The sequence below is a fragment of the Vipera ursinii genome (genome assembly GCF_947247035.1).
Source record: "Vipera ursinii genome assembly, chromosome: 12".
Classification (NCBI taxonomy): domain Eukaryota; kingdom Metazoa; phylum Chordata; class Lepidosauria; order Squamata; family Viperidae; genus Vipera; species Vipera ursinii.
The window spans coordinates 11,713,992-11,727,902 of NC_139525.1; the positions used below are offsets into that span (position 1 = coordinate 11,713,992).

General features: G+C 41.4%; 1 protein-coding gene across 2 annotated transcripts in view; it reads left to right on the forward strand.

The window, feature by feature from the left end:
- CYSLTR1 (cysteinyl leukotriene receptor 1) overlaps positions 1–13,592 on the forward strand; it is an 82,185-nt gene extending 68,593 nt beyond the window's left edge. For both annotated transcript variants that reach the window (XM_083372184.1, XM_083372185.1), the window contains 3 exons: positions 1,509–1,655; positions 4,550–4,639; positions 8,296–13,592. In XM_083372184.1, the coding sequence (XP_083228310.1) occupies positions 8,313–9,323 (1,011 nt within the window). In that variant the 5' untranslated portion in view covers positions 1,509–1,655; positions 4,550–4,639; positions 8,296–8,312 and the 3' untranslated portion in view covers positions 9,324–13,592. The remainder of the gene's footprint in view (positions 1–1,508; positions 1,656–4,549; positions 4,640–8,295) is intronic.
- Positions 13,593–13,911: the final 319 nt, after the last annotated feature.

The following is a 13,911-nucleotide window of genomic DNA, read 5'->3' on the forward strand; positions in this document are numbered from 1 at the left end:
GAAACCAGGAAATGTGCAAAAACTACACTGAAATCCAAGCTCATAATCCAAAACTTTGCTGCATTAAAATGTATGTATGTGTGTGTGTACAGATAATCCTTGAATTACAACCATTTGTTTAGGGACTGTTTGAAGTTAATGACAGCACTTTAAAAAAATGACTTATGACTGTTTTCACACACGTGACTGTTGCAGCATCCCCATGGTCACGTCATCAAAATTTGGCCACTTGGCAACTGGTGTGTATTTATGACGGCTGCAGTGGCTTTTCCAAACTTATGAGAGGCAAAGTCAATGTTGAAGTCTGATTCACTTAACAACAGTATTACTAACTTAACAAATGCAATGATTTGCTTAAGAACTGTAGCAAGAAAGGTCATAAAATGAGACAAAATTCCCTTGACTCTCTTGCTTAGTGGCATGGGCTCAATTGTGGTTTTGTAAGTTGAGAACTACACGTATGTATGTATGCATGTGTGTATATATGTATCTATGTAGATTCTGGATGAAGAAGTGGTTTGAGGAAGACCAAAGCTTAAATTTGATTTAATAGAATTTAAATTAAATTAAATTTAAAAATGTCATCAACTATCAGTTTAATGGAATGGTCTCCATCTGATTATTCTCCATGGATGTAGTAATACTGACCCTCTGTCACACTGCGAAGTACACTCTGCAAAACTGGGTGAGTCACTTTGCAACATGCAAAGTGGGGTCAGGCTCTTTAGCAGCAGCTTTCAAACAATTATAATTCTTTCCAAGCACAAAATCTTCTTTAACAAGATGTATTGTGATGAAAAGGATGGAGTTAAAAGAACTTCAGCTGTTGACAATTTCACAGTGGGAATCCATTTATTTCCCCAATAACTGTATTCCAAGAATATCAATAAAGGGCAATTTTGCATGAGACTGTCTTCCTTTTGAAGATGTCCTTGGTGCAAAGGCCTATCCAGACTTCAAACTGTCTAAAAGATCAAGGGCCGTGAAAAGGTAGCGTGATAAAGAGCACACCCTTTATCTGGTCATACACTTCTCAGCCTCAGCTGGATAAATGTTTCCTTTCAAAATCCCAATAATTGTTTTTCACATGTTCCGATACCTGTAAATTAATAGCTACTGTTTTAACAATCCAGTACTCTTTTTTGTCTGTGTTTTTGGTGATACAGTTTTGACCTTAAGAGTGATGTGTTACTAAGGGAAAGCAATTAATGAATGGAAAAGCTTGCCTCCTTGAGTTTTGGATGCTCCATCACTGGAGATTTTCAAGAAAAGATTGGATATCCATTTGCCCAGGACCGCTGTCTTGGGCAAGGGCTAGAAGACCTCCCACATCCCATCCAGCCCTATGATTCTCTGAGTGTCGTAGTTAACCATACATCTCCTTTTCTATCTATCCATGATCAGAGTTTTACACATACACACACACAAAACACACACACACAATATAGATTTTTGAAATATAATTATTTTCCTCTTTTTTCATTGTGTTTTTTGTTCTTTCTTTCAAGGAACAACAAGACGACTTTAGATGCCTCCGTGGTGACCGCACAATTATTCAAGTAGACTTCTTGGGTCAGTCCTTCAGAACGGAGCCTTCACCATCATCATCAAATTAATCCCAGCAAGTTCAGAGACCATCTGAAGTTGAGCCGTTGGTATGAAAACTCTCGCTGAAGAAGAATTCCTGATGCCTTGTTTTAAAGTATACCATGGCAACATATTGCTTAAATTAGAATGAGCAGGAAAATCAAATGCCAGCTAGTAATAACGAAAGAACTGCACTTGACAAGCAGAAGTAAACTATGCGATAATGTGTTCTTTAGAAAAGTCAGCTACCCTTGGGGAGGTTTCTTATAAAACTGCTTCGACCAGTCTGAAACTAAAGTCAGGCCAAATATGAAGTCAGATTCTTTTTTTTTATAGCTGTACTATCAGCAGTGTTAAGTTCTCCAGAGTTTCGCCAGTTCTGTTGTAGGTTTTGTAGATGAACTCTAAAACCTTCAGCCTTGGATCCAGACGACTTGCCGGTCAACGTTAAAAGGGAAGTTTATGATTCAGCATGGCTTAAATTGGAAGAAGCTTGCACAATCAGTGCAAACAAGGGACTTTAAACCTAAATAGGGTTTGCAAGTCAGGACGTACTCAGTTCAGAATACTTTCCCTTTATCCACCCCTCCTCCAGTTTCTTTAATGGTCTCACCAGGGCTTTTTTTGTCATAGAACGCCCAGAACGGAGTTCCAGCACTTTTTTTGGATGGAATCTTATAGGGTAGGCGAGGCGGGTTGTATGATGTGTGTGCGTTCCGGCACCTTTTTTTTTTTTTTACAAAAAAAGCACTGGGTCTCACAAAGATGTCAAGAAAGCAGTATTCTATTGAGCTAGTGGATCTGCTGAGCAACTACCATTTAAGACATCAACATTTAAGCCAGAAGCCTTTTTTTAAGCATCCTGTCACAGATGGCTTTGCTACTGTGATCCCTGGATAGGAGCTGGCTTCTGATTTTCACTATGTTGAATCTTTCCCCCCCCCCTACATTGCTTTTCTACAGAAATTACACGAACCTACACAAACACACAAACACACACCTGCCCCATCTGAGTGACTCAGAGATAGGTTCAAGGATTTTTTTTTCTTTTAGCCTCTCTCTTAGTCTGTAGCCTCCCTAACTCCCTCCCCCCCCCCAATTAGGTAGCAAAAAGAATGGGGGGGGAAGCAAAAAAAATGGAGAGATGGGTTGGGGGTTGGGGGGGTTCAAGGGGGAAGCAACTTCTTTTCCGCATCAAGTGCAGAAAAATAATGATAAATAAATAATTCTGATGAAGGAAGGAAAGTTGGCTCTTGAATCTTGTCCGAGTGAATTCTAAGCTAAAATATGTTATGCCACTTCCTCAAAGATTTTTAACCCCTGAATCCTCAGGGGTAGAAACATTGAGGAAATGGGCTGACACATTTTAGCTTAGAATTAGTCCGGACATCCTCTTTGCCTGCCAAAAAAAAAAAACAAACCCCAACAACAGCAACCCAAAAGCTCTAGAAGTGTGATTGTGCGGCAAGAGAAGATGCTGTCAAGGTGTTCTTTTATTTCATTTTGCAACTTCCTCTTTAATAGGATGGCAAGGAAGGGAGAGAGAATTTTGCATGCAAATAGGCAGCTAGGTAGGTGCTCCTTGACTTACCATACACAATTGGGACCGGAATTTTAGTTGTTAAGTCATGATGGTCGTAAATTAAGACACCCATGTGGCTGGAACCAATGACTTTTTTTTTTTACAGTAGTCGTCCACTGAATCGTAGAGTCGTAAGTCCCGAACCTTTTCTCCTGGGTGGTCTCTTTTTGCTAGAAGCGGGCAAAAAATGGTTGCAAATTGTGGTCATGTGAGCCTGGGATGCTGCAACCAGTTGTAAACTGTGAGTTGTTGCCAAGTGCTCAAAAATGTAGTTGTGTGATGGAAGTGTGTGTGTGTATGGAGGACTGGCAGCCCTAGATTTTATGATAGCTGGAAGTAATTTTACGGATAAATAGAAAACAGCCTTTCTGAAGCCCATGTGATTCTGATTGGCCATTAAAAAACTGGGTCGTAAGTTGATACCTTTGACAAATAAAATAAAATACCTTTGATACATAAAATAACAAAATAAAATAAAACAATAAATAAAATAATAAATAATATAAAATATAATGTAATATAAAATAAAATAAGGGTTATGGTACTGACCATCTATTCTTCCCCCCAAAGGCATGCAAACTGTTGTTAACCAATTAGTATTAATAAAAGCAGGATGCAAGTGAAAATAATAATAATAATAATAATAATAATAATAATAATAATAATAATAATAATAATAATAATAATAATAGCAATTAGAAAATGGCCACTCAAAGTACACTGGGAACAACTGTCCACCTAAGCAGTTCCAAATGAAATGATTGTTTCCTCCTGGAAACTGCAACAAAAGTATAGCATTTCAAGCCTAAATCGCTGGTAATAACATCTCCCTGGGATGTTTTTGCCTCTTGAGTTTGTGTATAGCCTTGCAGGTATGTGTGGAGTCTGGTGTGGTTGTGTGCATACCTGTTGGGTATTTGAATGCATGTGCAGCCCCTGATCCATCAACCATCACTGCATATGCATAGAAGCTTAAAAGATTTTCTGTTGCTGTATTGCAGAAATGCTTTTTTTTCAACATGAAGGGTGTGATGTTTGTGCTTGAATCAATTTTGGCAATTTAATTTGGTAATCTTCCAGGAAGCACTTAGAAAAATGTGATTAGGAGCACTTATTCCTTAACTACATCTCAAAGCGGTAATTCTAGAAAAAAAACAACACTTTCCCGGACTCCAACTTACTGAAAAAGATTTATTGCCTTCTCAATCTCTCTCTCTCTCTCTCTCTCTCTCTCTCTCTCTCTCTCTCTCTCTCTCTCTCTCTCTCTCTCTCTCTCTGTGTGTGTGTGTGTGTGTGTGTGTGTGTGTACTGCATTAGGTATAGGAAGCCTACATTTTGCAGAGTATTTTTCCCTATCTGGATGACTGCTTTCTTCAACAGGGCTAGAGGCCTTTGGTCCACTTCTCAGCTCTGCCACATCTTCCTGGACGATCTCATCTCAGTTCTGGAAGTGGAAATCTACAAAAGGATGTGAGTAGAACTTAAACAATTGTTTGGCTTGGAAAGAGTACACAAAGGGCTCCAGTAAAAAGCTATATTTGTACATCAGGGTTGAAATGAGGGGTCCTTGGTGCTCTCTGAACTTGGTGGTTTTCTTGCGGACGTTTCATTCCCTCACTAGGCAACATCATCAGTGCACTTTGCACAGTTGGGGTAATAAAACCTCTGCCAGGGGCTGTATGTCCACAAATGTTGAACGGTGGCCCCCTCTTCAAAAGGCTATAGCCTTGCCATCTATATGTGATTCATGGTTTATCTGTCCATGGCTAGCTCAAGAGATGAGACAATCCGTGCCCTATTGGGTAATCATGTCCAAGATATTTCCTTACTTAAACAGAGAAACAGAATGACCACCGGCGGGCAAAAAAGCTGTGGGAGCAAGAGAGACTTCTGATTTCCTGCTGGCTTCCCCATTGAGATTCCTTTGGGGATCCTGGCCAGGAGCATCAGAAATCTTCCTTCCCTTCCCTTCACTTCAGGCAAGTAAGTGGCTGCTGCTGGGTAAGAGAGGGAGCAAGGGATTGTGAGACTGGCTTGGAAACTGTCATGGAACATTAAAAGGAAGATCACATGACTGCAGCAGCGGCCAATAGCACTGAAGCAAAACTTTGCCAAGCTTCTTGCTTTCTGGAGTCGTAGATCCCAGAGTTTGGACACATTAGCCCATTTGAGGTAGTTTCATTCAAAAAGTGTTGCCCTATGATGCACTTTTGTCCAGTTAAAGGTCACGACAGTGAGAGTTTTAATAATTTTAATAAATTTATGGAGTTTAGGGTCATGAATTGGCAATTAGTAATAGGATTTGAGGGATTCTGAAATAGTAGATCCACTTAACTGGGATGAATGATTTGCAATGAGGATGTAGAAGTGTAGGGTTGATATTCCTAATTTTTCTGCATAATACAGCTACTTGAAATGGTTTGGAGACTCATTCATTAAGCGATTTGATTTCTTGCTCAGTAATATAGCAATTTAGGATGTACACTTTGAGGTTTCCCAAAGTGAAGAATGCTTTTCTTTTATTTCTAATGGGGCATTATGTTTTCAGTTTCTTCTGCAGCTACAGTTTAATCCAATTATCTTTGAAAGAAATAAAGATGTTATGATTATGACTTTCACGTTTAGGAGGGAAGGAAAGTGGTGAACATTGGCTCATCCAGTGCGGCATTGTCTACACTGCCTCCTGGGTTTTAACATAAATCTTTCTTTTTTCTTTTTTCTTTTTTGCCTTTAGTTGGGGATGTCAAGGAAAGGGAGGCTGGATTTTCTTGCTACAAAACTTGGGCTTTTCAACTAACTTTCCATCAGTCAATAGTGTTTCAGGGCATCTAACCGTCACTTTTTAGATTCCAGGGGTACCCCGGATAAGGTCTTTTCAATTCCACGGAGGCTAATTCCAAACAGCAAACATGAGGTTTTAACTAATCAGAGTACACCTTTCCAGTCCAGCACATCACACCATTTTTTCCGTAGGACAATTCTCTCATTTCCCCCCCCCCCATTTATTATTGCACCAGTTGCCTTTTTTTTCACTTGTGGCCAGACTGAGAACATAGTGAGTTCTTTTACTTAGCCACGTAGCCTAATCCTTTTTAACCAGGATTGCCCCCTTCTGGTTATCTTATTATATTGTCTTCCATGGAAATAAATAAAAGTCTCACTAGACACAGTGCTGCAGAATGTAAGGCAGGAAGTGATACCGAAGGGAACTTCTAACTAAACAGTTGAATTCATTTCTTTGCCAGATACGCAAATCAGGACAAGGTGCTAAGACTTTTATGCGTGCTATTCCTCTTCTGTCTTGACAAGCAGCCTAGAAGAGAACTCTTCATAGTCTTTAGAACTTCTTTAGATTGTCTTTGGGTGATGTTCTGAACTCATTTCATACACACTAATGCAGAGGTCCCCAACTTTTCGGTCACCAGGGACCGGTTCCGTGGAGAGAAATTTTTGTTTGTGCAGACTGGTTGCTGGCATGCCCTGGCCCGGTACTGGTTCACGGACCGGGGGTTGGGGACCCCTGCGCTAATGGACAAGTGATGGCTGTGAAGGTACTAATTTTTTCCTTTTTACAGACAGTCCTCAACATAAAACCATAACTGAGCCTGCCCATTGTGGTCAAACATTATAATGGTTGTAAATTGGGTCAGTCATGTGACTGACCAGATTTTTATGATCTGTTTGGTGGCAGTTGCTGAGTGAATGACGTGGACGTTAAACGAATGCCACGGTCATTAAGCAAACCCACTGTTTGCTATGGTATGGCACAGTCTTGCTCAAAACCACATGTAACTAAAACCATCATAAAACACATTTATGTGACTCTGGGAACACAGCAAGCTGCTGTAAACATAGCCAAGTTGTCAAGCTCCTGAAGTGGGACCTATAACCGCAAATGTAAGGGCAACCATCAGAATTTCAGAACTGGGTCATAATTCACATTTTTCCCAAGCAGATTGTAACTTCCAATGGTTGCTAAGCAACTGGTTGCAATTCAAGAATTACCTGTACTCTCCATCTTCCTTGGCTGCCTTGATCATTTTCATCGGGATTGTTGTATGATGAGCCAGGGAGGCTGCAGACTACCAGAGAAAGTCAGACAATTGCATTCATTCATCCATCAACCACTTTGTCTAGGGGTCTTCAAACATGGCCCTTTTATGCCTTGTGGACTTCAACTCTCAGAATTCCTCAGCCAGCGTGCCTGGCTGAGGAATTCTGGGAGTTGAAGTCCACAAGGCATAAAAGGGCCAAGTTTGAAGACCCCTGACCTTGGCACTAAGGTTATGTCAAGAACACATATCACAAGAGCTTCATTGATTTTTTTTTGCCTACTTGGAACATAAAAAACCTCCCTTTTTTCAACCCTCTAGTTCCTATTCCATGTAGAGTTGGGGTGACTGGATGGAGCTGAGTGTTTACTGGGTGGATGCCCTTCCTGATGCCATGTAGAGTTTGCAGCAGATTTTTTTTTTTTTGCGCATTAGGAGAGAAAGATCTTCAAACTTTGAACGTAATATCAAGTACCAATTCTTCTCCATTAAACTGAATAAGAAATTCTTGGCACAACACTTTTTTTCCTACATGATTGTCCATGAAAGACCAGATCCACGTATGAATAACAATATAGCAATAGCACTTAGACTAATATACCATTTCATAGTGCTTTACAGCCCTCTCTAAGTGGTTTACAGAATCAGCATATTGGCCCCAACAATCTGGCTCCTCATTTTACCAACCTCAGAAGGATGAAAGGCTGAGTAAATCTCGAGCCGGTGAGGATCGAACTCCTGGCAGTGAGCGGTGGGTTAGCCTGCCATATCGCATTCTGACCACCGTGCCACCATGAAGGTTCAATTAAACTGATTTATTGCTAACTCTTCTCAACTAACGGCACCTGCTTGGAATTAAATAAGGGTCAATGGCACCCAAATGGGGTTGGACCTAATTCGTTTGTGGCTACAAAAGGATCCCTCTTTTCATCCTGCTCCGTAGTTCTATCAGTCCTTCTCCCACAATGATTTAAGAAGAAAACTGTATTTTGAGCTTCTTGGTTGGTAGCATCTTTACATTTGAATCTCATTCTGAGTGCCTCATATCTTCTTTCCCCCCTTTTTGTCCTCTAGGAGTTGAGTATGATCTCATGACTTCTCCTGCAAACACAATGAAAAACATGTCATGCAATGCCACCATTGATGAGTTTCGGAGTCAGGTGTATCCCGTGGCATACTCCATAATCACTATCCTGGGATTTATGGGAAATGGCTTTGTGTTATGTGTCCTCATCAGGACCTACCAGGAGAAGACACCGTTCCAGATATACATGTTCAACCTTGCCATTGCAGATCTTCTCTTTGTATGTACTCTGCCCCTGCGAGTGGTCTATTACCTCTATAAAGGCAACTGGTTCTTTGGTGACTTTTTGTGCCGGATCAGCTCCTATTCCATGTATGTCAACTTGTACTGTAGCATCCTGTTCATGACGGCGATGAGTTTCTTCCGTTGCATCGCCATTGTTTTCCCGATTTGGAATATCCAATTTATCTCCCGGAAGAGAGCCATCATTGTATGTGTTAGCATTTGGTTCTTTGTAACCCTGACCACCACCCCATTTTTGCAGAAAAGTGCTCAGTTATATAATGAAAATGTAACCAAATGCTTTGAGCCACCAAGGAACAAGGATGTGAGGAAGGTGATGGTTCTCCACTACATTTCATTGTTCGTTGGTTTCATCTTTCCTTTCATCACCATCACCATCTGCTACGCCATGATCCTAAACAAGCTCCTGAAGAATCCCATGCATAAGAAAGAAGGAATTCGTAGAAAAGCCATCTGGATGATCATCATTGTGACCATCGTCTTCCTCGTGAGTTTCACCCCGTATCATGTCCAGCGCACTGTCCACCTCCACTTTATGAAAGATAACACTTCCTGTGAGAAGAGTCTCTACATGCAGAAATCTGTGGTCATCACCTACTCCCTTGCAGCCTTCAACTGTTGCTTCAACCCACTTCTCTATTACTTTTCTGGAGGGAACTTTCGTAGGAGACTTTCCACTTTCCAAAAAGGCTCTATTTCCAGTTCTCATAACCGGAAGATGTCCTCAAAGATAGAGGAAGTGGTGAATGGAAACGCTGTGGAACATAAGGATTAGTAAAAGGGCTTCTTCATCTGTCCCTTGGCAGAAACATGCATTTTGGAAGTGACAGGAAGACTGTAGGTCTAGCACCTTGTAAAACTGAAAATATGAGCCGGCATGGGCAATGCGCTTGCAATTATACCAACTTCTCAGATGCCAATCTGAGATGCCAATTATTGTGTCGATGGTTTACCTAGTTTCTCAACATGGTGCCCAGAGAAGCAAGTGTGTATATAGACATTCACTTGGCAACAGCCAGATTTCCTTGCTTCGTCTGTTATTTCCACATGTTGCCTCTGGGACCTGAATAAAACTTTAAAAATATCATAAGACATAAAAACGATGATGTAGTCAATCCAATGCTTTGTTTGGAACTGTGCCCATTTGCTCAGGAAAAGGCAGTGATAAGCAGGGGAATAGGGCAAGAGAAGGAACTAAAGAAATTCCAGGTAGATTTGAAGCTGATGCCAGTATGATCTAGAGGTTAGGGCACTAAGCTAGAAAGTGGGAGATCATGAGTTCAAGTCCTGTCTAAGCCATGAAAGCCATCTGGGTAACTTTGGGCCAATCACCAGGAGATGGTGAATTCTAATCCCGCCTTAGGCATGAAAGTCGGCTGAGTGACTTTGGGCCAATCACCAGGAGATGGTGAATTCTAGTCCCGCCTTAGGCATAAGCTCAGCTGGGTGACTTTGGGTTAGTCCCCCTCTCTCTCTCCCCAACTCACCTCACAGTTGTTATTGTGGGGAAAAGAGGAGGAAGGAAGTGTGTTGGACACGTTCACATCTTATTTGTAAAAAGTTGATTTCATAATAGCGCTTTGCTTGTTCTTCTTTGAGACCTTTCTGCATCCCAAGCTTACAAGAAACAAACCTCTTCAGTCTTTCTGCCCAAACATGGAAGAGCAAGTTGAATATATATTGGTTGTGTTAGTACCACTTTATAAATCTTTAGTAAGGCCACACCTGGAATACCGCATGTAGTTTTGGTCACCACATTACGAAAAAGATGTTGAGACTTTGGAAAGAGTGCAACTAAGATGATTAAAGGCCTGGAGACTAAAACATACGAAGAACGGTTACAGGATTTGGGTATGGCTAGTCTAGAAAAAAAGAAGGACTACGGGTGATATGATAGCAGTATTCCAGCATTAGAGGGGCTGCCCCAAAGAAGAGGCGGGGGCAACTTATTTTCCAAAGCACTTGAAAGCAGGACAAGAAACAATGGATGGAAACTCATCAAGGAGAGAAGCAACCTGGAACTAAGGAGAAACTTTCTCATGATGAAAACAATCAACCAGTGGAACAACTTGCCTTCAGAAGTCGTGGGTGCTCCATCACTGGAGGCTTTTAAGAAGAGCCTGGACAGCCACTTGTCTGAAATGGTATAGACTCTCCTGCTCGAGTAGGGGGTTGGACTAGAAGACCTCCAAGGTCCCTTCCAGCTTGAGTCTGAACAGAACTGAATTGATTTCTAATGTGATCTTATGGCTGCCTACCCTTGTTGTGATATTCTCAACTCCAGTAGTACCTAATTGTTCCTTGGTCAAGCATGCATGGATTGCTAAGATGAACTATATGGGGGGGAGAGCCATATTTTCCTAACTCGGGGATCTCCTGATGAATTGGCCTTTTTAACTTCTGGAATCCTTTGTGCTGGTTAGAGTTTTTAGTCATTTCCAGTGTAATGTGTGTCAGGGAGAATACTGATTTGGGGAAAACTAAGGTCAAACCAAGGCTTGACAGTTATAAGAAAGTGAGTTTTTCTTTCTTTGGCCTAGAAATGTTGAATGGGGAACACTGGGCTGAGTCAGCTTGAGGACATCCTTTTTGGATCACGGGCCAGTTTTCTCTTCGTCCTAAAAGCAAGCTTTTCTCTCTTTTTTTGACATGGAGAAGGAAATTGAGCTTCTTATTTTAAACCGGGAGGCGCAATCTGCTATTAAAGGAAGAGGCAATTATGGCAGAGAGCTAAAAATACTGACAGTGTGGGACCGAGAGATTTTGGAGAAATAAGTAGAATCTGTTATGAAATATTGGCTTTTACCCTAGTCTTCAGGTAAAAAAATGGAAAGAAAACTGTTGTTCAACTTTCAGGAGGAGGAGAAAAGACGAAACTGTATTTTCTTAAACTACGTCATAGTAAATGAATGTTAAAGTTTGGAGGACAATCTAATTCCAGTTTTAAGGATTAAACAGGAGGGAAGAGCAAATCTATTTCTAGGAGATGGGAGAGGTGTTTTTTGGCATATTTATTGATTCCTATTTGTGACGGTGGCAGCATCCTGGGGTCTTGTCATCCCCTTTTGTGACCTTCTGACAAGCCAAGTTCATGGGGAAGCCGGATGCAATTAACCATCAGGTTACTAATCTAACAATTGCAGTGATTCACTTAACAGCTATGGGAAGAAAGATTATAAAATGGGGGGAAACTCACTTAGTAACTGTCTTGCTTAGCAACGGAAATTTTGGGCTCATTTGTTGCCGTAAGTCGAGGATTTACTTGTATTGGAGAGCCACATCTAGCTAACATGGGCCATGATCTACAGCAACAATAACTGTAGTCAAATAAAGGGACGGTAAAGATGAGTGGGCATCTTTTCTTTCGTGCAGAAATAGCTCTGTATATTGGAGAAATGGTATAACGGGCGTACATCCCATTTCTTATCCACTTCCATCCCATCCCACATATATATTTATTTTAGGTTGGGAAGGAGAGGTGTGAAAGCAAAATGCCCATAGATAAAGAGTGTCTAGAGAGGCCCTATGTTTCTCTAGTCTAGGACATCTTGGTAGATGTAAGGATTAGTTAATTCTATGGTCAACCGTTTTAGCGACTCGGATGGCCAGCAGGACTTTATGTCATCCCAAGCAAAACCCTAATTCTGGGAGAGATCTGGCTAATTCAACTCAAGTAAATGTAACGTAAGCTCAACCTTTTTACATTACCATCCCAAAGAGTTAGGGGCTCCCGTGAGGCGATGAAATCCCATATGCAAAATTACAAAACTGTTCTATTGTACCGTGTGTGTTTGTGTGTGTTGGCAAGTTGCCATGGTGATTCAGTCAACGCTGGGATGTCCTTCTGGGAACTGGATATGATTTAATATCCTGGTCACACAAGTGTAAGCCTGCAGCCAACTTGGTGACAAAATGAGCTTTGGGGTCATGATATTCTGCAACTGTTTTTGACAGGGTGGCAGAGAAGAGCTTGGAGAGTAGAGTAGCTTGGAGAGTAGAGGCGGGGACGCAGTGGGTGAAAATTAAAAAATAGCCAGCCTTTTCTTTTTTCGCCCTCATCCAAAATCCAATCATGTCAGCTAAACAAAGCCGTAACCCCCATGGCTTCCCACAATCGAGGTTTCTGGTTTTTCAGCAGCTGGATCGACCTCTTTTCAAGATCCCAAGAACTGTGGCTCAGGGGGAAGGAAAGGGGGGGGAGAGATAAACACAGGCCGAAATAAATCTGAGCAGTGGGAAAGCACACAACACATTCCTTCAAAGGGGACAGTGGCTCAGCATTGGAAAATGTAGCCTGCTGAGGAACTAATGTCAACAGCCTTGGAATCTCTGGGCAAGGCGGCCTTTGGGCAAACTTTCAAGACATTATTAATTGCCCTGCTAGTGGGAAATGCAAACATTTGCCGTGGTGGGAATGGGCAGAGCTTCTGCGAACAAGAGAGAGGTAGCAGGAGAGAGGAGAATGTGGACGGAATCTTCAAAGAGCATGGGTTTTGTAGTTGCACGGAAGCTAATAAAAAGTCAACCCTTGTATCCAGTGCTCTGCTAGTTGTACAAGCTAAGTCATCGTTCTGTGATGCTCTGTGGAGATCTAACCCATGCTCAGCTCCTTGCAATCCTTCCTTCTAAGAAAATTAGTAGATCAGACCAATAGAAGGGCTGTGTCACATGTTTTGTACCAAAGGGATTCTCTTTTCCTAAATGTCCATGTGGTTGCAAACAATGTTTCATTATAAGCACAATGTACTTGGTTGAATGTAATATGTAAGCACTTATGTGCGGTACCAATTTTTTTGTTATGGCACTGGCTGAATATATGTAGCATTTCCTTCCTTCCTTCCTTCCTTCCTTCCTTCCTTTCTTCCTTCCTTCCTTCCTTCCTTCCTTCCTTCCTTCCTTCCTTCCTTCCTTCCACTTCTTCCCTCCCTCCCTCCATAAAATGAATGCAAATTATAAATATGTTGATGATGCTATGTGTGGGGCTTTTGTTTTTTTATTGTTCTTGCCATGTTATGAAATTGAGTTGCATTAAAAAAAAATTTAAAAATGCATTTTGTTGTAGAATTGCTGCCCACTATTGAATGCTGCCTAGAGCTGACAGTGTGTCTGGAGACCCATAATACGCCATTGTGATAGACACAGATTGCCGAGTTGTTCACATGTGCTGGATATCCTTGTCCATCTTCCCCATCCAGCACAGCCATTGGCTATGATGAGTGCCAAGGAAAGTAACTGGGTGTTACTGTATCCAAAGAGCAGCAAGTTGGAGAACCTGGCTGTGTAAGTCATCCATTTAATGACCTTCAAAGATGATGTGGAAGATACAGGCACTTAAACTTTATCCATGTCTTTCGAATCTTTCC